The sequence below is a fragment of the Fundulus heteroclitus genome, chromosome 9 (genome assembly GCF_011125445.2).
Source record: "Fundulus heteroclitus isolate FHET01 chromosome 9, MU-UCD_Fhet_4.1, whole genome shotgun sequence".
Taxonomy (NCBI): domain Eukaryota; kingdom Metazoa; phylum Chordata; class Actinopteri; order Cyprinodontiformes; family Fundulidae; genus Fundulus; species Fundulus heteroclitus.
The window spans coordinates 27,869,797-27,897,038 of record NC_046369.1 but is presented as its reverse complement, the minus strand read 5'-3'; the positions used below and the strand labels follow the sequence as shown (position 1 = coordinate 27,897,038).

The 27,242-nt window shown below is 39.3% G+C and overlaps 1 protein-coding gene across 1 annotated transcript in view; it reads left to right on the top strand.

The window, feature by feature from the left end:
- ncanb (neurocan b) overlaps window positions 1-27,242 on the top strand; it is a gene marked incomplete at its 5' end in the record, with an annotated part of 192,595 nt that overhangs the window by 140,983 nt on the left and 24,370 nt on the right. Inside the window, 1 exon segment of the mRNA XM_036141377.1 lies at window positions 13,331-13,444. Within this exon segment, the coding sequence (XP_035997270.1) occupies window positions 13,331-13,444 (114 nt within the window).

The following is a 27,242-nucleotide window of genomic DNA, read 5'->3' as shown; positions in this document are numbered from 1 at the left end:
CAGAGAATAGCCTGTCATTCACCCCTCCTGGGAGCTGTTCCACTTAAAGATGCTGTATTTTTTTTTTTAAGTTTGGACACTCTCAGATGTTTGCACTAAAAGAAGAAGAAGCTATGAAAGAGAGAAATGTCAAAGCATCTGTTTTAAGATTTTATGCAAGAGTGAGCTAGATGAGAAGGTGAGCGACTGTACAACAGGGCACCATTAGTGCTAATCAGATTTAGCACCACACGGCCCAGGATAATAATCCTCTGGATCTGTTCTGCATTTTCTGTTTGTTTTTTTTTTCTGCATGGTTCCACTTTTCAAATCTCCTTTTCTGCGCAGAGACAGAAATAGTGTGTGGTTGAATGATACTGGTGGCACGGTGGCAGCTGGCATTTCTTTTTCCTGGCCAATGGCATCCCCCTCCAACACAAAATATAAACAGACTCTGAAGACACAAATGGTTAATACACACACACACACACACACACACACACACACACACACGCGCTGCATTGGTGAGCAGAGCCAGGCTGTCAAAAGTGAAGGCTAGCATGGCGAAGCGCGATGCTGTGACACTTTACCTCATTACATTTTCCTAGGCTGTTATGAATGTCGGAGCAGTGCTGTCAACCAAAGCGAAGACCTGTATAAAACACTGTGAGCCCCCCCACACACATAAAAAAACGCACACACTTATATGTTCCAATATCCATGGTGCAATCCAGGAAGTGAGATGGAGACATTTTTTCTTTTATTTGATGTTGCTGTGTGATAATCTGGAAATGTCCATGAGGCAGTTTTTTTTTTTTTTGGCTTACTTTGCTGGCTTCTTGATGTGTGAAAATGTTTTAAAAAATCTGATAAACCCCAATGATTTGGAGCGATGCCAGCATGGATCTGGTTGCACATGATCAGGACCCTAAGATGGCTTTTGTCACTCTGCCTGAGGGAAGTTGGAAAGTAACATATTTTTGTTCATCCCCACATTCTAGCAAAGTATAGATGATGAAATGAGTTTTTTTATGTCTGATAGGTTGATTAGAGTTGCTCAGATCTCTGAAGAACAGCTTTAGGCCTTCGATTGCACGTGTTCTAGGAGTTCTGTTTTCGCTTCTCCCTGCTGAGCCTGTCTATAACTATGCAATAAAACCCAAAGCAAATACACAGAAGCATGCTGATTATTAGCACACCTACTCTCCTGCCAATCATTATTTGGCTCAGGATGAATGTCCCTTGATTGCCTGTAAATGCTGTGTGGCGTATGTACTCACTCTATGTGTGGCATTTAAAAAAAAAATTCTGCGAATTTCTCATTTAACTTGGCTGTTTTCTTAATTGATGAACTTGATCTATGTGCACTTCACTCAGACAACATTAAACAATGGTGCTTTGAGATTTTTAAGTGGAAAACCTTGGAAAACTCATCCTTGGAAATAAAAACATTTCTCTCTTTTCTCTCAGAACATTATTCATGTAAATATAGCCAAAAGAACTAGATACATGTCTGTCATTCATTTTAGTGGATGTCTTGTAACACCATTGAACCTGAGGCCTAGTCATGTATTATGATTTTACAACTTTGTACGCTCACTCTGGTTGCGTACAAAGGTTTTCCAATTAAATTATCGTGCCCTGTTGGCTTTTGTATTTTATTTTTTGTGTTTTACGCTTTGTTTTTGCTCTATCTGTTGGTAAATTAAACACTTATGTGTATATTTACCAAAAGAAGACCACGTGGGGAAGTGCACTATACAATGTGCGTGTGCAAAACAAGTAAACAAGGAGAAGCAATGGATCCCAGCGAGTCAATAATGTCTAGCAAAGGTGCAAAAAGAAAGAGATTAGGTAAACCTAACCCTGCAGATTGGTTTGGTCTTCAACTATGCGGGGCCATCACCTCATTGCAAGGCATTTCAGGAGGGTCTGCTGGCTCTTACAGCAGCTCTGGCTGTCGCTTCACATCCATCGTAGGGATCATCTCGCTGTGGCTTCTCTGTAATCTCCAAAATGCACCTGTTGCATCGCTAGAAACGGCTCTGTTGCATCACTTTGCGTTGCACCGCTCCTGTGTTGCACCTGTACATAGGGATAACATGTAAATCGCTCACTCTGGTTGCAGAAAACGGGTTCGGTGTGAAAGCACTATAAGAACAAATGCTTGGCTTATAATGTTTAATTTGAAGATGACTATATGTTTGTTTGTTTTTCTGCTTTCTATGGTCCAAACACATGGCCAGGCCCTTTTTAATAGAGCAAAGTTTGAAGCTCATCATGCTGTCAACATGATAACAATCATGGTCTTAATTGGGCCACTTTTTGGTCACAATCTTTGCTTGTTTTTGCTAACAAAAACATATTAGATAAGTGAGAACTAAATTATACTTGATCCCAGATCCCAGACTGGACATTAAATGCAGAAAACAAAATTTTAGCTCAGATTGAGCCACTGAATACATCTTAGATTTTTTTGTTGCTCAACAATGATATATATAAATTAATTCATTGATTGCCAAGTGCAAGATTGTCATGCTTGGCTATCATCATTCAATTAAATGATTACTAAATAATTATGAAAATTAATAATCTCCAGTGTTGAGCAAGTTCACCCTTGACAAAAACAAAAAATAAACTAGAGCTATGGTCAGGTCATACAGCAATAAAATAAATGAACTCATGTTTGTAGTTCATCACTTCAACCTCCTGAAACTAAAAAACTGTAGCACTAACTGTGTGCTAAACCCACAGTTTCAACAGGAAGTAGTTTTTGTTCACCCATATTTAGAGCATGGCTGTTCCCTTTGCCAAACCCTCAGCTGGCCTCTCTCCCTTCCTGAAGCAGGCTTCCACACTGTAAAAACGATGAATCACGAATGATAGTTATGCCAAGGGCCTTCTGTTTATGGAGTTAAGCTTTGAAGTGAAGAGGAAGACATTAAAAGTCATTTTTAGGTGGAGAAACACATTATCAACAGTAGGTATCTGTGCGGCGGCATGTACCACACCAGCGTACACACACTAGCAGAAGTGACCAAGTTCTTTTTGCTCTTATCTGCAAGAAGTACCTACAGTTGCTCCTCAAAAATAAAAGTTTACATATTTCGCTGCTCTTCTGAACATGTTTGTACATAAAACCCATAATCTCAAACTAAACATACCCCTTTTCTTACATCAATCTTTGAATACTTGTATCTTAAAGATTCTGAGCGTTTTTTAAGGTACATTAAGATAACCTTTCTGACTAAGTGAGCTGAGTTAGCATTGGAGCATACTAAGTTGGATAATGACAGTAATTAATAAATATTAAATAATCATTATCTCCATATTAAATAAAATATTAAGATGATGGTTTAATCTTTAAATAACCAAGCAGTAAAAAGTCCCAATAAACCGGAAATCAAGCGCATGCACGGATGTGAACTGTTTAATGTCACTATAATAATCACTCAACTTTTTTCTATGTTGACGTGTATCCTGGGGGAAATATTGGGCTTTATTTATCTCACCCAGAGGCGGTTTTAGTGGAGTGCACAGTATTTTCAGACACTAAAGGAAATATTAAAGCTGTAAGCTTTAAAAAAAACATAGCAATTAGCTGAGAGATACTGTAGTGCCAATAAGCATTAGCACTCTGGTTCAGTATAAAGAAAAAGTATTTTTTTCCAAGAAAGGTTTTGTTACTATCATTTTCAAAAAGAAAAGAAAACATTAAGGAGTTCATGCAAATAAGGATAGAGGTATATTGCCAGAGGACCAATGGAGATTATCTTTCATAATAAATCATACGTGTGCAAATCAAGTTTGTAAGAGTGAATAATCCTTCTGCAAACAAGATGAAAAGTTAAATCTCATTTAAGAGGTTCTCTAATAACTACACGAACACTCCTAGGTCAGAAACTTTGTTGTACGCAACAGAGATACCCAAACAAAATGTAGTGTCTGTTCAGACGTACTCACACAGAAAATCTGCTTGTGAAAAATCACAACACGGCCCATTGATCATTCTTGCTGTCTGGATGAGCAGCAGCTGAACAGAAAAGGTATCCATCTTTGTAGAAGGCTTTTGGAAATGTCAATGCCCCTCAGCAAACCAAAAGGAAGTCAATCATCCGGGGGTCTCTGCCATAAAAAGATGGCAAACACAAAAAGCCTTTCAGCCAGAACCTTTGTGCGACAAAAATTTCCATTTCAAAGCCGTTATTTTACAGCATGTTATGTCAGTTTATTTTTACATAATGTCTGCTTTGGTTCGGCTGCAATTACGGGAACGCAGAAAGGCTGACCCGATTTGTCAGAGTTTTAGGGTGGCAGACGGTTGCAGGCATACAGTATAAGTTTTAGCTTGATTCTGTGCTGATGTTCTTGGCAGAGAGCTATAGCCTGCTTCTGTTTGCTCTTCTAAATGTACATTTTCCTCTGGGTGTCTGCCAAAATAAAAAGTCTTCATCTTTGATATTAATACCATCCCCTTGTGACCTCCGTAGCACCTTGTTAGACGTGAAGTCTTTGGGTGGCATTTACAGGTTCAAAGGTTCTCTCTGTAATTGATCAGTCGGCTGTTTGATCTGTAGCTACTGCTGGCATTTAGTCTCATACAGGGGAAAAAAAAGAAAAGAAAAAAAAAGGAGCTTTCGTGCTCTGTCAGGGTTTCATTTATCCGTGGCTGCCACCTACTGAGGTATGTTGTGGAAGAATGCAACACATAATGAGATATTTTCTTCCCCTCCAACCTTTGCTTCTGTCGGAAGATGCATGTTTGCATAATGAATCTGCACAGAGGAAAAGGTAAATACATAAAGCAATACGGCATTTTGTGTAAATGTTGCCATCAATCTTTTGTTTGTTTGATTATTAATTTTCATTATTTCTAACCAGCTGTTCTCCTTCTTTTCTGTTCCTTTTCGTTATTATTCTTCTCCTAGATAACCAAAGAGAGCAAACTTAAGACATTTTGCAAAGACAGGACACGTCTTCTGAAATAGCTAATATCTCAAAATGGTAATTTTCAAACGGTTACCAGTATGATAATTGAATGGCTGTAGACATGACCATTAGCAAAATATAAATCCATTTTCCAAGCTTTCTGTCGATCTTGATCTCTAGGAGGTGTTTTTTGCGTGTGTTTTCAGTTTTTCATTGTTTTTATTTATGTCCAGGTTTTAGCCTTCCCATATCTGTTCATGTTTTCTGTGTTTAGTTTATTAGTTTATTCTTATGTTCTGTTCTTTGCACATTGGGTATTTTTCTGTTACATCTCTGTTAGATTTTTTCCCTCTTGGTTAGATCATTTTTGTGTATCTCAGTACACCCCCATTCATGTTAATTAGTCTCTCTTCCTCAGTCTCGCTGTGCTCCTTTTGCCCCAGCTGTTTTACATTATCACCAGCATTCAATGTGATTCTCCACTTGTCCCCCAGTATAAAAGTAGAAGCAATATTGGTTTCCATTGTTCCCTGCTTTCTCCTGACATTGATTTGTCTTTGTTTAAGTTTGCCCTAATTGTGACCTTTCCATTTTGCTGCCTATTTTTCCAATTGTGCTCCATGTCATTTTCTCTTTATGTCGTGCTGCAAGTCTTAACCTTTTAGTTATTATTAGACCCTTCTTGTCATTATGTCGCTGCCGAGTTCCAGTCTACCCTTTGGTCCAGCTCTCAAACCCCAAACGTTGACAGCTGACTCCATCTTCACAGCATCAGTATTTATTAAAAGTGACTTTAAATATTACTTAACAGGAAGCGGTAGTTATTTTTGTGTTAAAGTAAGGGTAAAAATACTTCAAATGTTCCCCTCTTTGACGTTTCTTTTCATCAGCTGCTGAGGACAATTTCTACTGCGTGTTGCAAATAGAAAATAGGACATATGCAAAACAGCTGTCATAAATTCAAAGAGAATAAAATGAGAGTACGATAAAAATGTAAACATGTACAAGTTTAGCTCGGAGCTTTTTGAGTACAACTAGCTTTACGCAACGCATGATGTGCAAAGTTCCTTGTTGCAAACAGTGAAGCAATGAAAATGTACTTAAGGGCATTGTGCCGGCTGCATGTTTCTCACTGCAAGATTGAGCACATTCAATATATGAGCACTTTTGTTTATGGAAACTAAATATAAGTTTGTATTGGCTAAATATCTGTAAGATCTGTAAACTGAATTATATGTAGCTCTCCCACATCCACAGTGGAGTAGCTGGGAATAAGAGCAGCTAAGCCATAAAGTTGTAGGCCATGATGTCACTGAGCAGGGTCAGTGGATGCTGAGGCCCCTTTATGCACAGAGGTTGGAAAGTCTGTAGCTACAGACTTACAAACTTGATGCAGCCTTCAGTATGTGCTCAAGTACAGTTTAGAGAGAGCTTCATGAAATGGATTATGCTGGCAGAGCAGCTGCCTTATATGAGGGGTCTCTAAATCCGTTCCTCAAGAGCCACTATCCTGCAAATTTCACAAAAATCCCTTCACCAACACACCTGGATCAAATGTCTAAATTACCTCCCATGTAATGATGTTCTACTGAGGCCTGGTGATGAGGCATGTATTCGATTAAGTTGTAAGTGTTGCGGGACGTGACTGTGAAGACCACTGTCTCACATCATTGCATAGGTTCAGGTCCAGTGTTGTTGAGGATATCATCACTGGAGTGCAGTTGTGTTCTCTGGAGACCCGTCTGGGTTTGGCAGGAGAAAACAATTTAACCGACTTCAATGTATCAATTGTAAAGTTTGGAGGAGCGTATTGACAGAGGTTGTTTTTGCAAGAATTAGGCTTGGCTCCCTTGGTTCTAGTGAAAAAAAGTTCTTAATGCTTCAGCATATTAACACATTTTGAACAATTAAATGCTTCCAACTTTGTGGGAACAGTTTAGGGATGGCCCCAGCCTTTTCCAACATCTTAGGCCCATAATGATATACATTTGTGAGTTTGGTGTGCAAGAACATGACCAGCCTTCTCAAAACCCTGACCTCAACTCGACAGAAGTACTTTGGGATGAAATTGTAAGTGTAAACCAGGCCTTCTCACCCAACAACTTCACAAGTGGGCTTCTGAAAGAATTGTAAAAAAAAAAATCCCATCTAAACCTTGTGGGAAGCCTTCCCAAAAGACTCAAGCATGTTATAGTTGTAAAGGTTGGGCTGACACCATTTTAAACCCTTCAGATTAGGAAATTTATGTCACTCAAGTTCTTACATGTGTGAAGGCAGACCATTGAATACTCTTGGCAATAATAAATTCTCTTTTTACACTCTCTCTTTCATAGCCCTGAGTCTAATAAGCAAAGTTTTGAAAATATATTTCTGTTTTTACTGTAAAAGTAAATGCCAAAATATTTTTTTGAAATCTCTGGAAGTATTTGAATGTAGGACCAGTGGGCAGTAGCTCAGAGTGCAGCAAACTGAGCTTCAATGGATGTTTTCTTTCTGCACTTCTCCTTGCTACTCCATTTGAGTGGTTGGATATTCATTGCTGAAAATTATTATTGCTGTTGTTATCCTATGAAAAAATGGAAATCTAACTTGGATGGCTAATAGAGAAAGATGCTTATGACATTTTTTTTTTGTTGTTGTCTTTGACATTTTATATATACTTAGAATATTAAGCTTTACTTGTTTTCATGTGAAAACATAATCATAATTTTGTAAAAGTAGGAAAACCCAAATTTGCAGGCATATTTGTTTTTATTAAATATCAAGCTTGATCCTCTGACTTTGTCCGATTTCTTAATTTTTCCCGCTGTTCATATAAGTTTGCTCCAGGACGTTTGTGTTCCTCTTTAATGACGTTCCAATTATCATGCAAATTAAAAACAGCTGTTCTTTTATTTTGGGTGCACTGACCTATATGACAGTTTAATATAAAATTCTAATGTGACAGCATCACTTGGTTCATCTCTGCTGTACCAGCTAACCTGCAGCTGGACCACCTTGCTTGCAGCAGGTTTCCTGCAGAATACCAGAAACAGTGTGCCGTGCCCTGCAGTATGTCTCTTCCCTAACTTAAGTAGAAGAAGTGTCCTCAGAAAGGTTTCTCAGGTTACATTTGTCTTTCGTTACCAAAACAATGTTCATGGCAGAAATATGTGACAGAAAAATCTATATTTTAAATTTCTGACAGATAGATAATTTTTTCTCCAGTTCCTGTTTCCTTATTAGAACAGTCCGTTCTTCCTGTTCAGGGTCACAGAGAACTGGAACCTATCTCAGGAGTCGATGAGTAGGAGGCGGCGGATATGTTGGAAAAGTAATCTGTATGCTGTCTGAGAAAGAGTCAACTATGTACACTCACAGTTAAACTTAAAGACAAAAACAAATGATCAGTCAAATTAAAAGAAATTCTTTAGAATACGGGAGGAAAGTACAGCAGACATGATTTATTGTTAGATTTAAGTTTGGTTTCTGTCTGTGCTTGATATGGAAACAATCCTGGGAATTACATTTCCTACATCTTCTAATGAACAGAGACATAAGCAAATAATACAATAAATACATCAAGAATACGTGAACCAAAAATTTGGTTTATGTAATCGTATCCCCCTCTTTCAGGTAGTGAAGATTAGTTGGTTTCACCATGGAAACAGCAAATGTGCAGCTAGTTTAGTTACTTCCCTCAGTGTAAATATATACTGCAAACGTTTCCTCTACAGAGTACCATATTGTTGTTGTCTTTTCAGTCTAGCAGTTTATTTAGTAAAGTTAAGGATGAATGGATGGATGGATGGATGGATGGATGGATGGATGGATGGATGGATGGATGGATGGATGGATGGATGGATGGATGGATGGATGGATGGATGGATGGATGGATGGATGGATTCTTCTTGTCTTTGTCATCATCCACTGGCTGAAAGGGAACACATAATTTACCTTATTTCAGTTTTAACCTGAACAAGAAGAAATACTATTAATAAGACAATTCTTGCATATTGGTGCGTGCGTGCGTGCGTGCGTGCGTGCGTGCGTGCGTGCGTGCGTTTTCGCCATAATTTAGTGAAATCTAAAATCTTACCAGAGGTAGATTATGAACCTAGTGAAAGCACAAAACCAAAGGAATACGACTGCAGATAAATTCAAGGGTTCAAAGGCATGAAATTGTTCATATCTGTTAAACAGTTTTGTAAGGCAATGAGAAAGATTAGCATTTTCTTAATGGGCTTCAGACTTCACAGGAATTTTACAAAAAATTAGAAAATATAACTGAATGTTGGAAGGAATAAGCACCACAGAGGACAGGAAATAGGGACTGTTAGGTAAAGATGTTTTTTAACCTGATGAATGTCTGACATAAACAGGTAATATGACCATAACATGCAATATCAAAATGTGCAACAGTAGCTGTTTGATGAGATGAGCCCAACGATTCTTCCTTCCTTGATTTTAGTTATGCGTATCAGTATTTGGATAAAATCTCTCCGCAAACCTCCATATATTCTTTGAACTGTCAATAATTTTTTTGTGTGTAGCTTTCGTAACACTCTGATTTTTATCAGAGTGTATCCAAGTGGCACAGCCTTTCAAAGGTATTCATATCTGATTAACTTTTTTTTAATGTCACTTTACAACCTTAAACTTACATTACATGTCATGTGAAAGAACTGCATAGTTAAATAAGGTAATTGGTTGCATTGGATTTTATTTAGGGGTATCCGAGTAAAGGTGGCTAAATACAAATGCTTATCAGACTTTTCAGATTTTTATCTGCAAAGAAACAAAGTACTGTTTATCATTTTGTTCTCTAATAGTGAAGATGTTTTAGGGTTAGGTTATAAAATAATATCCTAGCTTTAAACATCTTAGGGAGCATGGTACTTATCTGGTGCTAATCTGGCCTTCTTAGAAGAGTGGTAAAAACAAAGCTACCGTCCAATGAAAGCCATCAAAAGTACCGTCTGATCCCAAACACACGGAGCTACAATTTAATGGTTCTGATCAAAGCTTATTACATTTTTGGAATGGGTTAGACAAAGACAAAGGTTTGTGTGTGTGATGTGAAAAACTATGACACATTTTATGTATGGGTATGACTACTTTTGCAGGGTATAACTTGATTGACTGTTTCTGAATCCTGCAGTTCATACTTGAAATGAGAAGTATAGCCATTTAGGATTGTCTGACATGTAAAGTCCCTTTTTACGGTATTTCATTTAGTATTTTGTCATTTTTTTCTTGTCTCGTATCAGGCGTACAGAGTCAGACATCCACGAATACCCAGCCACAGATTAAACTGAGCGTCTTATTCCAATTCCTCGAGCTGGATATCTTTTTCTGCATCAAATTTAGCCTTTGAAATCAGCCAGCCCTAAGCAGAGCGGCAGCAACAAAGCTGTCATGCTGTTTGCACCAAACAGGCCGATCTGCCCAAACGCTGCCGAGTGCAAAGCTGCAGTAATCCAACCCCAAAAAATCGCCAACTTCCTCGCAGAGTGCTATCACCTCTCCACTGTCTTTCCACACCCACATTTGTTTCTATCCCCTCAGCCCCCTAACCCTGTTCTGCACTGCTTTTCAGCTTCCTCTCATTTCCATATCTTCCTTCAGCCCTCAGACTTTCTCCTGCCTCCCACCATGACCTCTTGTCAGAGCCTCAGAGAATCTCTCAGAGCTTGTGATGGTTGAGGATTGTTAAGTTGCCAGCTGCAGCTTTAATGATTTTGCCTTCAGGCCTGGACCAGCCGGGAAAAAAAATATAAAATAAATAAAAATAAAGTTGGCATTTTTCAACATAATATGAGCTCTCACCTTTGGGGCTTCTTTGTGGAACATGCGCTTGGATTTGTGCACAACGATTTCAAGATAATTCCCATCTTAGATTTAATCGATGTTTGCTCAACTGGAAGTGATCCGTATATATTTTTTGTGGTTCCTAATGAGTGATGTTTGCAGTTTTACAAAATGGCATTTTTGGTGTTGTGTTCAGTGTGCATGCTCTCCCTCCCTTTTGCCGCTCGTGGTTGACTGCAGCGTAGCTAAACGTCGTGCAAACACATTGCAATTAGCATTATGCGCTCCACTGCATCCCCAAACAGCTCACTGATAAATTCAATCAATTTGCCTTAATGATAACTTTCACAGAAAGACCTCTAATGTGACCAAAATTTAGTGTTGAGTTGTGGAAGGTAACTTGATAAGTAGTTGTTTGGGCTTGGGGGTGAGGGGGGGGGGGGGGGGGGATGGGAAGGGGGAAAGGGGTTGTTTGTGAAACAATGTGTTCCAGGACGTACAAAAGCCTTAATTTGCCTTCTCATATGTTGTACCATTACAACCACAAACAGATTAATATAGTTCTTGGGGATTTTATCTGACATATCTCCACAAAATTGCACTTTGTGGTTTCCAACATTTAAATAAAAATAACATTTGTCTTAACTCCTATACTTTCGTAAAAATCCAATGCATCCAGCTAGCATTGATGTAACTTAATTAGTTAATCTGTGTGTTGCTCCACAGTTTAAAAATAACATACCAAGCTTTACTCGTCTTGCAGTGTTCTGTTCCATCCATCGCCTAGAAACAGAAAGAGTTTGTCACAACTGTAAACGTTCAAATACATGGTGGTCCACCTAAACTTAAAGCTGCTGCATCCTCGGCGACAACCGAGACATTTTGTTCTCTCAGCGCTGTCTTGGGGGTCTCGCTGTTTGTTCTTGGATGGCCGTGTTTAGGTAGGAAAAGCGGAAATGTCCCACACTTCTGTCGAACTTAGCACTGTGGTGAAGCTGTTCAACTCTGGTGATTTAAGTGATCGAACATGCCACTTCCGCTCACTTCCAGCGATTCCCCAATAAATCATCCAATTGGGGCAGTTGCGCCCCCATAGCACCGCTCGCCCCCGGTTTTTGCAGCCTTTCCAACAATACCAGAGGACACCGTCAGCTATTATTTCTGTCTGCTCCTCCATTTTCATCTCTCCGCCTGCCCTGTGTTTGCCCTCAACTGATCTTCAGCGATAGCAAATAACATAAAGGTTCAAACATTGTTTTCTCCACCTCTCTGGCGGGTATGGCGTGTGTCATAGTGGGTCGGACTTCAGTGGTTGAGCTTTTCATGAAGCATGAATAGGCAGACTCAAAACAAACTTTTTTCATGTTCTTGGTTCTTGTGGAGTATGCAGCAAGCTTAACTGGCTGGGCAAGCAGAGCATTCATTTGGGGAAGCAGCCAAAAGGCCCCAGATACTATGGATGAGCTGCAAAGATAAGAGTTCCCTGCTCATGTGGGATATTCTGTTGGCAGTGAAATTAAAAGGCATGCACGCCACATATTTTGGTCTTTGTGAAAGGGAGGCAAGTAAAAAGCCATAAAAGTCCCACTTTAAGTTTGCTTCAAGCCAAGAAGGAAACACAGCACACATGTGGAAGAAGTTGCTTTGTAGATAAGCCCAAAATTAAACTTATTAATCAACATGCAAAATGGTGTGAGTAGCAAAGAACTAAAAGAGCACATAGCCCCTGAACACACTGTGGAACGTGTTGTTGGTGGTATCATGATGTGTGGATGCTTGTTTTCAGCAAAGGAAGCTGGTAGGAGTTGATGGACAGAGCAAAAAATACAGGAAAATCCCAAGTGGACGTGGCTGATGATATGCCACCAGACATGTTCAGGACACAGCAGATAATAGAAACTGCTCTGGTCAGATGAGACCAAAAGTGAAAATTTTGGTCTATTTGCAAAACACTTTGATGTGCAACAAAAACCAAGATTACACACAGCCCTGAACACACCATCTCCAGAGGTAACCATTTTGGTGGCAACATCATGCTGTGGGAATGCTTGCTTTTGCAAGCAAGGGAAGCTGTCAAAGTTATTTGTAAAACGGATGTAGCTAAACCCATATTAATACTGGGACCAAGGGTCACCATCCAGCGGGACAATAATCCCAAACGCACACAGCTACAATGAAATGGTTCTAATCAAAGCTTAGAAAACTTTTGGAATGGGTTAGACAAAGACAAAGGTTTGTGTGTGTGATGTTCATACCCATAAGAAAAGGTTTTAGGGTATAACTTGATTGACTGTTCCTGAATCCTACAGTTCGTACTTGTAACGAAAAGTAGTCGTTTAGGATTGTCTAATGCAGCATCTAAAGTTCATTTTTATGACAGATAAAGTTTTTCATTGTTTAGTATTTTGTCGTTATTTCTTGTCTGGTATCAGACATGCAAGAGTCAGACATTCACAGTTCCTCGGGCTGTGGACACAGGTGGAGGTTTACCTTCCAGCTGGACAATGAACTTAGTGGTTAGAATGCATCAAAACGTGAAAAAGTTGAAGGAGTATGTACACTTTGCATTGTGTATATGTAGTTCAGTCTAACCTGACTCTCCCCCTGTTTTCCTTTCAATCTTTCCCTCCAGACATTGACGACTGCCAGTCTAATCCGTGCCAGAACGGCGGAACCTGCATCGACGAGATCAACTCCTTTGTGTGTCTATGTCTGCCCAGCTACGGCGGAGCTACGTGTGAAAAAGGTAACGGCGCGCAGAGCGAGCGCTGCCTTCTCTCCTTTTTTTGTTGTGTTGCAAGGTGGCGGAAAAGCAGAATGATGAGAACGAAAAGACTTAGATGATGGAGGAGAAGGATATAATTGGGAGCAGAGCAAGAAGGTTGGAAATTGAGTCAAAAAAGAAAAAAAATCGGAAGACGAGAACACAAAAATGAGATGAAGAGGCTACAGACGCAAGGTGGTGGAGAGAAGCTGAAGAATAGGGGAAAGATAGGGGGAGATGCCGATGAAGATATCCGGCACAGGAGAATAAGAACATGCCTAAAGAAAGTGAAGAAAACAAGACTGAGACAGAAGTTTAATGAGGGTGTGTGCATGGAGGGAGAAAACAGGGAGGGGGGGGGGGGGGGGAGAAAGAAAGGGAAGCCCTGAGAGATAATATAATGGATTTTTACAGAACACCTGCGTCCAGATGGTTTTGTTTTCTATAAGGGGAATTTCTGTGTTATGGAAATTGCAGAAATTCCCATGTGAGAAGAGGGCCGTGTTCAAACAGAAGGTTAGATGGAAACATGACCGACATGTTTCGTCCAGGGCTACGCAGCAGATAAACCCACAGCTGCTTTGTCTATTAGTATTCATTCTGAACTGAACTTGACCCCTGTTGTGTTTTTGTTGACCCCGTTCAACAGAGACAAGAGAATAGCCTGTTTCCCTCCAATGATCTATAAAAAAAAAGGTTTTTTAAACTGACAGCTGTTAACGACTTGCAAAAAATGAGGAAGAAACTGACTGGAAGTGTGGCTCTTCTTTATCATTATTCTTGTGTTATCTGTATGCAATTAAAAGATACATTTGCAATTAAAAACATGTATCTATCCATTGTCTATACCTGCTTATCCCTGCAGGGTTGCATGGGGGTGCTGGCAGCTATATTTAGTGGTCACTGGGCGCGAGGTGGAGTAACCCTGGACAGGTCGCCAGTCCATCACAGGCAATTAAAAATATCAGTTTTTAACTATTAAGTTTTCATTAAAAATCACTCTGCTCCTATTTTATGTGATATCCCAGCAAATCAGCATTCACTTTGAATGCATCAGTGAATAAGTTGCAGAATTTTCCCAAACACATGCAGAGACATTTACAAATATGTGTGAAAATAACTCTCACACAAAGCTTTTTAAATCTCAATAAAATTATGTGCATTACGTTTGCCCTTTTCCCAGCAATGGAATAAATGAAATATGCAGAATGAGCATCAAAAGAAAACACGGAGGGCCAAGTGTAGCATTAGAGAAAAGTGTTTCAGGAAAATTCTTTTATTCATTTTTTTTTGTATGTGAGTGATAAATCAACATCCGCACAGAAGCTTAGACATTTGGATTTATCTCAGCTATGTATGACCCGTCATTCATCTTGACGTTTGACTTGGTTTTTTCAGAGAGATTGTGGAATATCGTTGCCTTTTTATACTCTCGGGGCCGAGCAATCAACGTCAGACTGACAGAGTGGAGAAAATGAAACACAGTAAAGGATCAAATAGTAAATGCTGTCTAAACTACAGGGATTTTGGCAGGTTTAAACTGAGAAAGTTGACCTATTAGCCCCAAAAAATAAGAACGTTCAGTTTATCTTGCTGTTGAAGCAGATTTTGCGGACACATAAATCTGTCAATGTGTTGCTCCGCGCAACAATGTGTTCTCATCCAGTTCATTGTGTTTGCTCTTGTTTATGAAACATCTGTTGTGTTGCAAACCTCGTATTTGGACAGAATGGAGTGCTGGAATTACATGGGATGGCAGTTCTGATGGGCTTATTTTAAGTATAGACACAGACCCAAAACCAGTCACAACAGAGATCAACAGGTTTGTTTTATATTGTTTGGCTTTACATTATACGTTCATCTATATATTTAGAAGTTTCATTTAATAGTGTCATTTTTTTATTCGTTTCTAAAACTGTGTACTAAAAAAAGCTATTGCCTGAATAAAATGAGTGTTAAGGGTCTGTGACGCTTCACCTGGATATTTTACAAGTATGAAATTGATCTATATATAATTCAATTACCTTATCATTAGATTTGTGTTGAGCAGACAATTTTAATTTGATGCGATATAAATTTTTAATCACCTTGAAAATTAAATAGAGTTGATTATGTTGAAGCTCCTGTTAATGTACTTCTTCCGTGGGTTAGGCTCGGCAAATTAAAGTGCAGAAGGCATGCAGTCGATTGGTTCCCTACTTTCTAACTTATTTAACCTTCAGTATTGTGCACGCTTGTTTTCAGCTTAATTATTTTTTTTTTTTGCCTTTCCTCTGCCTCACACACACACCGCCTATGTGTGACGCACGTTTTTACATTCACCGGAGCTGTGCTTCTGTTCCCCCCTCGTGCTGTGTTGCTACCATCATGACTGATTGGGAGCAGCGGGGCTGATTTTGTATAACTAAACTCTCTGTTTTCCTGTTGCTTTTATCTGCCGTTGCCCTGGGCCTGCAGAAATAGGGAATTCAGCAGGGAAGAGTACAATTCTCAACAGGCGTCGCTCTGTCATTTCAGCGGGATCTCCGTTTTATATCCAGGGGGAGGTCTGAGCTGCAACAAGAACAGCAGAAATGAACTCATTTGTTCCGCCAAAGGCTCCATCCATTTAAATGTCATCCTGTTGGTCCCTTTCCCTCTAAAGTGCTCCAGTTTCCTCTGTCTTCTTTTCCGTGCGTGCTTCAGTGCAAGTGTGCCCGTGTGTGTGTGTGTGTGTGTGTGTGCTCGATTGTGTTTAGAGCTATGCATTGTGAGCTTCGGATGCAGGCTAGATACGGTCTGTTGCAGGCTTCCTCCAGCCTGTTACCATGGTGATCCCATCTTAGAGTCAATAATAGTAAGTTGACAGGGCTCAAGTCCTCAGGTGACTGTACTGCAAGAAGAAAATGAGTAATTTCACAGTTTTACCTCAGAGTTTACATCTGTTGTTGTTTTAGTTTTTTTCACTTTAACACATTGAGACATTTAAGGGAGTGGAAATTATCTTTTTTTTTCAGGAGTAAAGCTTATTAACCTATTTAACTTTACTTTATTGCAGCTGTTGTGAAATTATTGAAATTATCATTCCAAGCAGGAGGCAGTGGTTAAATAAACCTATGTTCACTCTAGTCTAGACAATCCTGCAGATGTTTTGCTGTTGCCTAATTTGAAGAGACACAAATGAAAAATTTTACAAAGAAAGCATTCAGCGATTCATTTTTTTACTAGGATTTTTCTGTCTTTTGTCTGTCTAGGGAAAAAAAGACAACATGGGTATATCTCAGGCTGTGGATTTGTTGCTCTGCTATCCCTCTACTATCTCTGTTTGATGTTGCCATTGCTATTTTTTTCTCTCTCTCTCTCCTTGCCGTTCTCCCTTCGCTTTCTCCGATTCTTGCATCTTTTTCTGTCTCTTTTCTCGTGGCGCACCAATGAAGTTTTTGTTGTAGTCTGTTAGCATTCGCATGTTTGCACTCTGGTGTGGGACTGCGTGTGGGAACCTGTCATTTTGTTTTGGTGTGGCGCTGAGTATGATGTTTTATCTCGCAAGCTAGTGGATGTCTGTTTGGTGCCTGAACACCATCTGCAATGTGTGAAGGTTGGAAAACCTTCAGCTAAAACAAACATCTTCTCTAACCCCTCAAGAAGCACACGCAGTTACACCCGTTATACTTGTTCACATTTTTTCATGTTACAACCGCAGACCTCAGTGTGTTTTATGGGGATTGATTCTCAAAAGATTTAACAACTAAATACAAAAAAATCTGAAAATTAGGAAGAACATATTAAACATATAAAATGTATTTTAATATGATGCCCCTGAATAAATTCCAGTGCAATTAGTTGCTTTTAGAAGTCAATGGAGTTCACTTGTGTGTGTGATCTATTGTCAATACCAGTACAGCTGTTCTGTGAAAGCCTCAGGTTTGGGTAAGGTAAGGTAAGGTAAGTTTATTTATATACCATTTTTCAGTAACAAGATATTCAAAGTGCTGTACATGAACGAACAACATCATGAACACTAAGAAACACAGCAGGTAGGTCAGGGTGGAGAGGTTTAAAGCAGAATTGAGGTTACAAAACAATTATCCAAGCTTTGAGCATTCATCAGACCATTGTTTTGAAAATAGGGAGAATATGACAAACTTAAACCTATCAATGTGTGAACCTGCACCTAAACTAACACTAACCTGCAGACACCTATAGGCCAGCTTGGACATCCTGATAGTACAACAGATTGTGATGAATTCAACAAATCTTCCCTTTATGGAAGACTTGCATTAATGGAGCTAGATGTAAGACATCTAGCGTAAAAACAAAATCCTTCTCATCTGTCACCTAAGATGGAAGTATCATTCCCTATAAAGAATCGGTGCTCTCCATCAACAGTATTGGACATGTTTTTCTCCTTTCAAAATTCGAGGTGTGGTCTGGAACTACTTCGGTGCAGAGTGTAGCCCGTGTTTACTTCCTGGTTCCTGGGCGAATCATTTGAGAGTTTCCAGGGTTCCCAAAACAGATCGCAGCATTTGGTATTTTATGTTGGCAAAAGAGCAGCAGCCTGCAAACATGGAAGACAGTAGGAGAAGCAGACCAGAAATAGAAATTAAACATCGTAAAGGTAAAAAGTCTGTGCAACACCGGACCGTTGAGTAAATGGCGAGTCTCCGTGAAAGGCATTGCGTATGTGCTGTTCCATTTTTAACCACTAGGCGTCATTATTACTTACTGTTCCTTTAAAAAAACCCCTTGTTGAAGGAAATCCATGAGAAGTCCCATTTATAGTTTGCCACAAGCCATGCAGAGACACAGCAAATAACTGTGAAAACAGTGCTCTGGTCAGATGAGAGCAGACTTTTATGTCTACATGCTAAACACCATGTATGTCCTCATTATACAACACTAGCATTTACAACAAACGTGCATTATTAGATACACATTTGACTAATACGCTATTTTACTCCAGTGAGAGTTCAGTTTTGCTTTCGACTGAAAGAATTAAAGGAAAGCAACACCCTACTTGTGGAAAAGTTTGCTAGCCCTTTAAAAGCACAGTATAGTTGCACCTATTTTAGACACAGAAAACTAAGTTGCCTTTGACAGGGAAACAAAAACTAGACAGCATAACAGGGGAACTGAAGGCAAAGTGGAGCACAACCTACCTCCTAAAGAGGTGAATCTGGGGCAAACAGATATACGTTTGAGTGTGCCGGTGCCAGCAGCAACACCAGTGCAGCGAGGTGGAAGCAGGCAACAGATGATTTACTGAAGCGCACTCTCTGAAACTAATGAGGAGCAGAGCCGACTAAAGCGACTAACAGCGGCAGGGAGTGCATCGCAAAACGGCAGACCTTGTCCTGCAGTCACTTTCGACACGAGAAGTTTTCCTGACCAAAGGATATTTCTTTCTTGTTTGAAAATGTTACTCGCAAATTAGGCTCAGAAGAGATACTGGTTCACACACTAAACTGTTTTCTCTGCACACGATGGACTTAATCCATTTCCTGCCCAGAGATATTAGTATCATTAAGTTTTCACATCGTGCAAGATAATCACTCCTTATGGTTTTACACATCAAAGTCCATTTAAGGAAGACCTGTACTACGTTGTAGATGTTGTTAGAAGCCCACTGGGGTACACTAAACAGCTTGAACTCTCTGCCATATGACAAATCATTAAGAACTCTGTCAGATAAATTAGCAAGAAATCATCTCACCTCAGAGACCTTCTCATCATCTCCGTTTGAGATCAACAGTTCATGACTGTAATGGTCATAAGGTGCATAAAACAAGTACCTCATACAAAGACCTACTATTTCTATTTTTTAAGATTTGTAGAGTACTCATCAACACTGAACTCTTGATATCAGTTGATTTCAAACAATTTGTACCAAATAGGAAAACACACTCGCACGGCACACACAGTCCTCTAATTATGTTGAAGAAAAGTTTTGTTCAGTATTGTTCACCCTGAGGAGCTGGCAACGCTGACAACAATCAAACGCTGATTACACCGCTTCTTATTATCTTGCCGAATATTCAATCTGTTTGGATAAACTTCTAGTTTCAAGTATCAGTTATTCTTTTGCTTAAGTAGCCAATAGGCTTGGGCCACTATGATATTGTCACAGTATAATAACCTTGAGCATTGATTTCTCATCATGTTAAACAGACAATATGTGGCGAGAGCTACAGATTAGGGTGGAAGCTCCAAGCCCTCTCCTCCTCAAGGATTGGGAGCTCATTGCTAAAGAAACCTTCACAACATACAAGTGGGTAGATATATTTTTTAATATTCTGGTCAGCACTTGTAAGAAGGACATGATTTCTGTAACACCACTGCTCTGCAGTTTTTAAAGGTGGGGGCGATGCCCAATTTTACGACTGACTGATCACTCCCTGCAGTCAGAAAACGTAAACAACCTCTGTGGATCCTTGTTGTTGTTTTTTTTTTTTTACTTTCTGACCAAAAATAAAATATTAGAAACAACTCCTTCTTTGCCTCAGAGTTGTTTCATTCAAACTCACCGCAAAAAAAAAAGGTGCCTGTCTCAACGTGATCCTTCAGTCGGACAGTTTACTGTCATGCAGTGGAAAGATTAAATGAAGGGAATCTCAGTCATTTTTTTCATTGTTCTAACATAACTGGATCCTGCTCTTCTTGTTCTTTTTGCTTTTCCGTTTCAGGGGTCACTACAGCAAGTCGTCTGTCTTCACCTAAGCTTATTTTCTGCATCTTCTTCTCTCACACCAACCACCATCATCTCCTCTTTAACTCCAGTCATTAATCTCCTGCCTGGCAGAGCTAGCCTCAACACTGTTCTACCGATGGCCTCACTATCCTTCCTCTGTACATGTCCAAAACATCTCAGTCTGGCCTCTCTGGCTTTATCTCCAAAACATCTAACATGAGCCAACCCTCTGATGTTCTCGTTCCTGATCCTATTCGTCCTTGTCACTCCCAAAGAGAACCTCATTACTTCATCTTTGCTACCTTCAGCTCTGCCTCCTGTCTCCACCTCAGTACCTCAGTCTCTAACCTATACAGCATTCCTGTTCTCACCTCTGTCTTGTAAACCTTTTCTTTCATTCTCGCTTTTATGACAAAACACAACTACCACTTTTCTGCAACCATCCCAACTGGCTTGGAAAAGCTTCTCCACCTCTTTTTTACATTCTCCGTTGCTCTGGACAGTGGACCTAAAGTACTTAAAATCCTCCATCGTCTTTATCTCTGCTCCCTGTAATGTCATGGTTTCACTTGGGCTCATCCACACACATATTCTGTCTTGCCACAGCTAACCTTCACTCCTCTCCTTTCAAAGACAAACTTCCATCTCTCCAGACGTATCTCCACCTGCTCTCCCCAGAAATCACAACGTCATCTGCAAATATTTTAGTCCATGGAAATCCCTTTCTCACCTCATCTGTCAACTTTTCCATCCCCACAACAAACAAGGGGCTCAGAGCCGATCATTCATGCCATCCCATTTCCACCATGATCTTCTCTGTCACGCTTACAGCACACCTCACCAATGTCTTACAGATCTCATATATGTCTTGCATCACTCTAACACACTTCTTTGCTAGTCCACTCTCTCGTATAATACCACAGCTCCTGTCTCAGCAGCCTGTCACATGCTTTCTCTAGATCTACAAAAACACAGTGCAGCATCCTCTGACTCTCTCTGTACTTCTCCATCTATATTCCTCAAAGCAAATACTGCAGGTGCAGTACTTTTTTCTTGGCATGAAGCCGTACTGCTGCTCACCGATGCTCACTTCTGACCTCAGTCTAGCTTTCACTACTCTTTCCTACAACTTCACTGTGTGACTCATCAGCTTTATTCTTCTATAGTTGCCAGAACTCTGAACACATCTCCACAGTATATCATCAGGATGAGCTGCATTTCCACTCCTTTTCGATGCCTTCTTTACTTCATTCTTACTAATCTGCACACATGCATTAAAATTTAATGCTAGCTATTTTGCAGTGTAGTCAAATTAAGTGCATAATGCAAATTGGTAAAAGGTTATTGATCTAAGGAAACCCAGCCAATTTCATCAACTCACTGGCTTTGCAGCAAAAGCATGTGATGACAGTGGAGAGCAACAATTCCCTTTCAACAAGAAGAAACTCCTTTAAGAAAATCTAAGTAAAAGCTAATGATGACATTATAGCTCTTTTAGTGGATGTTAGCTGAGGACTTATTCAAATTAAGTACCTGGGTAGCAAGAAAGCAGTCAATAGCTTTGAAGACTTGTCTCCCCTAGCTTTACAACATTATTTTTTAAATAGTGCTACCTTAATAAGAGCAGCAGGTTCTGGTCCTCCACGAATGATCATCATGGCTGTCAGTGTTTTTCACAACAAAAACATTTTCATTAATTTTCTTGTTTTTCTTGTGAGTGAGGGGAAAATGTAGCAGGTTTCTTTCAGCCAGCTCCGCCTTATTCTAAGCTCCATACTGTATAGTTCGTGAAACTCCAGCACTTTCTCTATCATCTCAATAATTTGACCTTAAAATGTAAGAATTTTTAAAAAATTCTGTATTTCTGTATTTCTTCATACCTGTAACTGTGCACTTTCACATGTCTGTTTTTTAGATTTTTCCAGCATTTTTAGCTTTCAATTCCAATATTTATTCTACCTAGTTGTAAAACGACAATTGGAAATTTGTCTTGGTTGATAGGCCTTTGTTTGGCATTTTAGAAGATTTTTTTACATATATTTGAAAATGGAGCGTAAACTTTTTCCTTTGTGCATTTACCTTTCTCAAATACTTTAAATGCTATTAAGCATGATTTTTATACTTTGCAAAAACCTGTTCATATTGACATAATAGGTATAAAAAAATTGCATACTTGGGGGCCAGAATTTCATCTAACAACTTAAGTTTTTAGAACTCAATCATTTTAGTGAACATTTGTGCATCTAATAAATATTAAGAGGGACATGAGGCGAAATCTTAGAAGAAATGAAGCTGGAGCTCTTTTTGGTTTTCTTGCCTCCAGCTGTTGCCTGCAGAGAAATGACACAAAGACAGAAACTCAAGGTTGTAGAAACACACACAATTTTACTGAAGTTTAGTCAAAGCCAAGAGAGGTTATTCAAATGGTGTCATTCTCACCCCCAAATTATATTAAATGTAGCTCTTTTCAAATCCCACATCAGGCAGAAAAGCAGGAGAGTTATTTTCTTTCAAGGTGCATCAATAGACTTTTTTTTCCCCTGAAGGATCAATTATTCCCTTTCCCAACTTAAAATAAGTTCTGACAAAGGAAGATAAAACTGTGAAGACAGTAAGAAGGCACAAAACTGGAAATAAAAAGACAATATTAAGCATAGAATTTTTTTTTTTTTTCTGCTGTACAATAAAAACGAGTCTGACGGAGAGGAGAACAGTCCTCTGATCAAAGCTTTAGGTTTAATCTGGTTCTGTTCCTCTTCGTGCTGATATTCCCCATATCAAATTCTGTTTGGAGAGCAGTGTTCTTAAACAAGTTCAGCTTTTCGGGTTTCGTTTGTTGTTATTCTGTGTAGGGCTTTCCGTCTCAAACATTATTCAAAGATCTGCAGCGAAATGCCTGCTTTACTAGTTAGACAAACTACATAAAAAACATGACTGCCGATTGTTTTCATTGATTTGCATTGATTCAAATCAGAAAAAAAGTGACTTTTTCATCCCCCTTTGTCTTTTTTATTCTTTTGCCATTGTTTGTAGTACCAACAAATAGGTTTATTTTGACAAAAAAATGTATATTAATTAAGCTGTTATGCTGAACTGGTGTTGATTTTCAGCCAGACATTATGTCACCTCTGGGGTCAGAATTGCAATCAGATTTTACATCGAATGGAAGTGGATCAGCAATGACTATAAAACAGGGACAATCTCAGTTTGTAACTCTGGTCACTTCATCCTGCTTGTTGTAAATTTACTTTTAATTTATCTGTAAAGTTTTTGTTGGCTCTCCGTTGATTTTGGAGGGATTTGTTTATGCTCTAGTTCATATTCACACTCCCTGACACACTCACATTGAAAAGTTGTATGCCTTCGAGGATATGAGGAGGCACAGAAATGAATCCACTGCCCCAGGTCTCAAGCTATTTGAAATAGAAAGTATTTCAGTTTGATTTCCTTCACATTTACCAAAGGATGCTGTGCAATCACCTGTAGGTAGGTTAGAAATCAAGGCTGGAAAAGACCAAACTTACTAACGATCCATTGATAAAGTCAAAAACTACTATGGATACTTTGTATAAAAGTCTATTTCCACTTCTGATGATTTGTGGTACCATTACATTTCTCACAGTCAGTACTAGAAAACCTCATTTTATGGACATGTTGCTACAACATTTGAAAGTACAAAACACAGAGAAATGCAATGTTAGCCAACATTTCTTCTGAGTACCTCTAAATCTATCCCAAGTATCACCAAATATAAAACCACGGAGAAGTATAGTTTTATTCAATAACACCTTCAGAATTGAATAGAAATGAATACCAAATACATTTGTACTAATTAACAGTGTGCTATCTTCTTCTTTGTGGGAACAATCAGGTTTTATGGAGATTCAAACGCTTATTCTGTATTTTTCTTTTTGCAGTCATGGCTGTTTTGTTTTTTGTAAGAAATAGCTTACTAAAAAATAAATAAATAAAAAGAAGTTGCTCACTGAACGTTATAGTTTACAATGGTTGATCTGAAATGTTTTCCTATCTCAATAAAGAAGTCGTCAGTTATTGTGACCATTAGCTGGATGGATATTTGTCCAGCTGTGACCCTTTGTTGCTGATTTCTCAGTTTGGCTTGACTGGATTTGGCAAATTGCTTTTTATTGACTAGGTGAGCTGTCCTTTTAGCGACTACTAATGGTATCTGTCATCAGATAGGACCTTTATTTAATTAGTTGACAAATAATTCCTGTTAAATAAGTTTAATGGTATTTTCCCTCCATATGATAAAGCTATGCTGGTGCCAGCATTCAGTGTAGATCCACACATTTAGGCCTTTCTCTCCTTACACATGTTCCATATATTCCAACCCTCATCACGTTTTCTGAGATTAGTCGCCATACATTATCTGAGTTACAGTTCAAAAGTGGATTAAAGTTATCTAAATAAATTTTACTGTATATTCTTGAAAACTTTAGTTTCTAAGCTTTAAATTTCAGCAATATAACAACATATTTAGTGGGTTGCACTACTCATAGGTGACGTAGTGGACACTTCAGTCCTTCCTGTTCCTTTTCCTCTTTTTTTCTTATTCTTTGTCTACTTGGTCAACCTCTTGTTGAGCACAGGTGAAGTTTTTGGGGGTGTCCACCACATTTTTTGGACAAATCAATTAAGATCTTTTAAGAGATTTAAAATGACTGTCCTGACAGGAAGTGACATGAAAGGCAGATTTATGTGTAGTTTGTTTAGCTAATGAATAGCCTTTGAAGTTTGATTGTGCCTTTTTTTCTATTTCGCTCTTGTTTCTTCTGTTTTTTTGCAATTTGAAGCTCTGTTCACAACCAGGCTTTATGATCCACCATCAAGAAATGTGAATGTTTGTCATTGCTGTGTAGTGTAACATTGTTGAAAACAGGCAGAGCATAAAACCTGACAAACATCTTGCGTAGGACGCTCCGATAAAATCAGACGCTACGTGTAAAACAGATGTAAAACTCAGAAGCCAGAGTTCTCGCAGAGGGCACTGATATGGATTGAAAACCGAAATCCCCAAATATTTGATTATTTTTCCTGTTTACAGTGGAGGCATCGGTTGCTTGTGCTTCTACTTCAGCCTGTTACATCAGCATCAGTCAGTGAGGACTCGCCTGGGGTGTAATTATCCAGAATGAGTCCTCCGGCTGGCATTGGTCATTCATGTTGTGCTCTGTAGCTCTCACATGTTAACATCCATTAGTGCTAATTGTGAGAACCGCACTATTAAAATATTCCATTAATCAACACTCCTCTCATAATAGCCATTATTAATTCCACATTCCTGACACGCTCACGCTTTCCTGACACTGGCTATCCGCGGATTCTCACTCTCGTTTCTTCCCTCTGTGGACCGCTGTCATCTGCCCTCTCGCAAATGGCACACGGAGCTGTCAGCTTTCAAAGAGCGACACAGGAGGAGAAGCAAAAATGGCAGCGCGCACGCTCACCTACGCGCTTGTGTAAATGCAAAGAGCCGCTTCATCATTCAGGGGGATCTAAAAGAGCCAGGCACCCGACATATCACTCGGCGATGTGGATAAACGACCCAATCAGTCTGCTGGAAGTTTATGGCCTTTTATTTCCTAACTGCTGTTCACTAGAGTCTGTGGGAATATTAATCGGCGCAATGTGGCCCCCGCCTCCTTCTCTCCGTCTGACAGAGTAAAAATGAGAGAAAGAAGACGACTTGAATAATGTCTAAATATTTGAAGAGGTTGATGTGATGTCGGGCTTTGAGCCTCGCTGTCAGCGAGTGGGAGAAGAAATCAGCAGAGACTTCGTGGAAGATCTGAGGGGGAGAAAACATGAATGTTTATTTTTGATCTCTCTCTTTTTTCCCCTTCTCATGTCTATATCTTCTTGTTCTCTTTTCTTTATTTGTCTGTTTTCTTTCCACCCACTCTGGAGTTCGCTACTGTTAATTTTTTTATTATTTTTTTTTTTAGTCCTTCTGAGACGTTTGCGTTTCTGCTTGCAGTTTGCAGCCCGTATTTCAAACCCATTGGTTAAGGCTTTTATCGGAGCAGCACTGGGCCGCCAGTCAGTGTTTCTCCGCAGCAGAGGGTGTGTATGAAAGCGCGTGCGTCTGTGTGTGTCTCTCTCCTTCCCTTCCCGTCACACCTATACTGAGTCTCCTGTCCCTGCTCTTGTAGATAACAAACCTTTCTCTACCTCCATGAGCCAAACTGGACCAACTCCCAGGGCTAATACAATGCACCAGCGGCCATGTGGGTGGACACTATTAGCAGCCAGAGACCAGGTTAGATGTCAGCGGATAAAATGACACGCGGCGCTGCCTGGTTCTGGTACCAAAAGCCCTGAAACCACACTGCGCTAGATGTTGCTTATCTGTTGCCTGTGTTTGCAAGCACACTGCAGAGAGTGTGGCTGGGAAATGTGTAGGCTCTACAACTCCTTGCCCACGCATCCACACTTCTTGAACATTACACATTAAGTCACTTATAGGGATAATTCAACGTTTAATATTTCTTTAGGATTTTATGTGATAGACCAAAACAATTCAGTTTGTAATTATTCAGTGAAAGGTAAATTATGCATTTAAATCCTTTACAAAAATTGAAAAGTAAAGCACATATTTGTATTTAGCTCCCCATGGTAAAAAAAAAAAAAAACTTTGCAGTACTGCCTTTTGCTGCCCTCTAACCTGCAGGTCTTTGGCAAGGCAAGACAAATTTATTTGTATAACACATTTCAGTACAAGGACAACACAAAGTGCTTTATGTGACTAAAACATAGGAAGATAAAAACAGAATAAAAGCAAGTTGGAATAAAATGTAGAAAAATTTAAACAAATTAAAAATGGAAACTAAAAGAAAATAATGATTTTGAAAACTGTTAGACTACAAACTTGAACTAATAATGTTTCAGTAAACAGTTTAACTAAACAAATGTGTTTTAATCTTGATTTAAAGGAACTTAGGGCTTCAGCATTTCTTCTGGAAGTTTTTTCCAGATAAGTGGAGCATATGAACTATGTTTGGTTCTGGTTCTAGGTATGTGGAGTAGGCTGGAGCCAGATGACCTTAGTGGTCTGGAGGGCTGATACACTGATAACAAGTCTGTGAT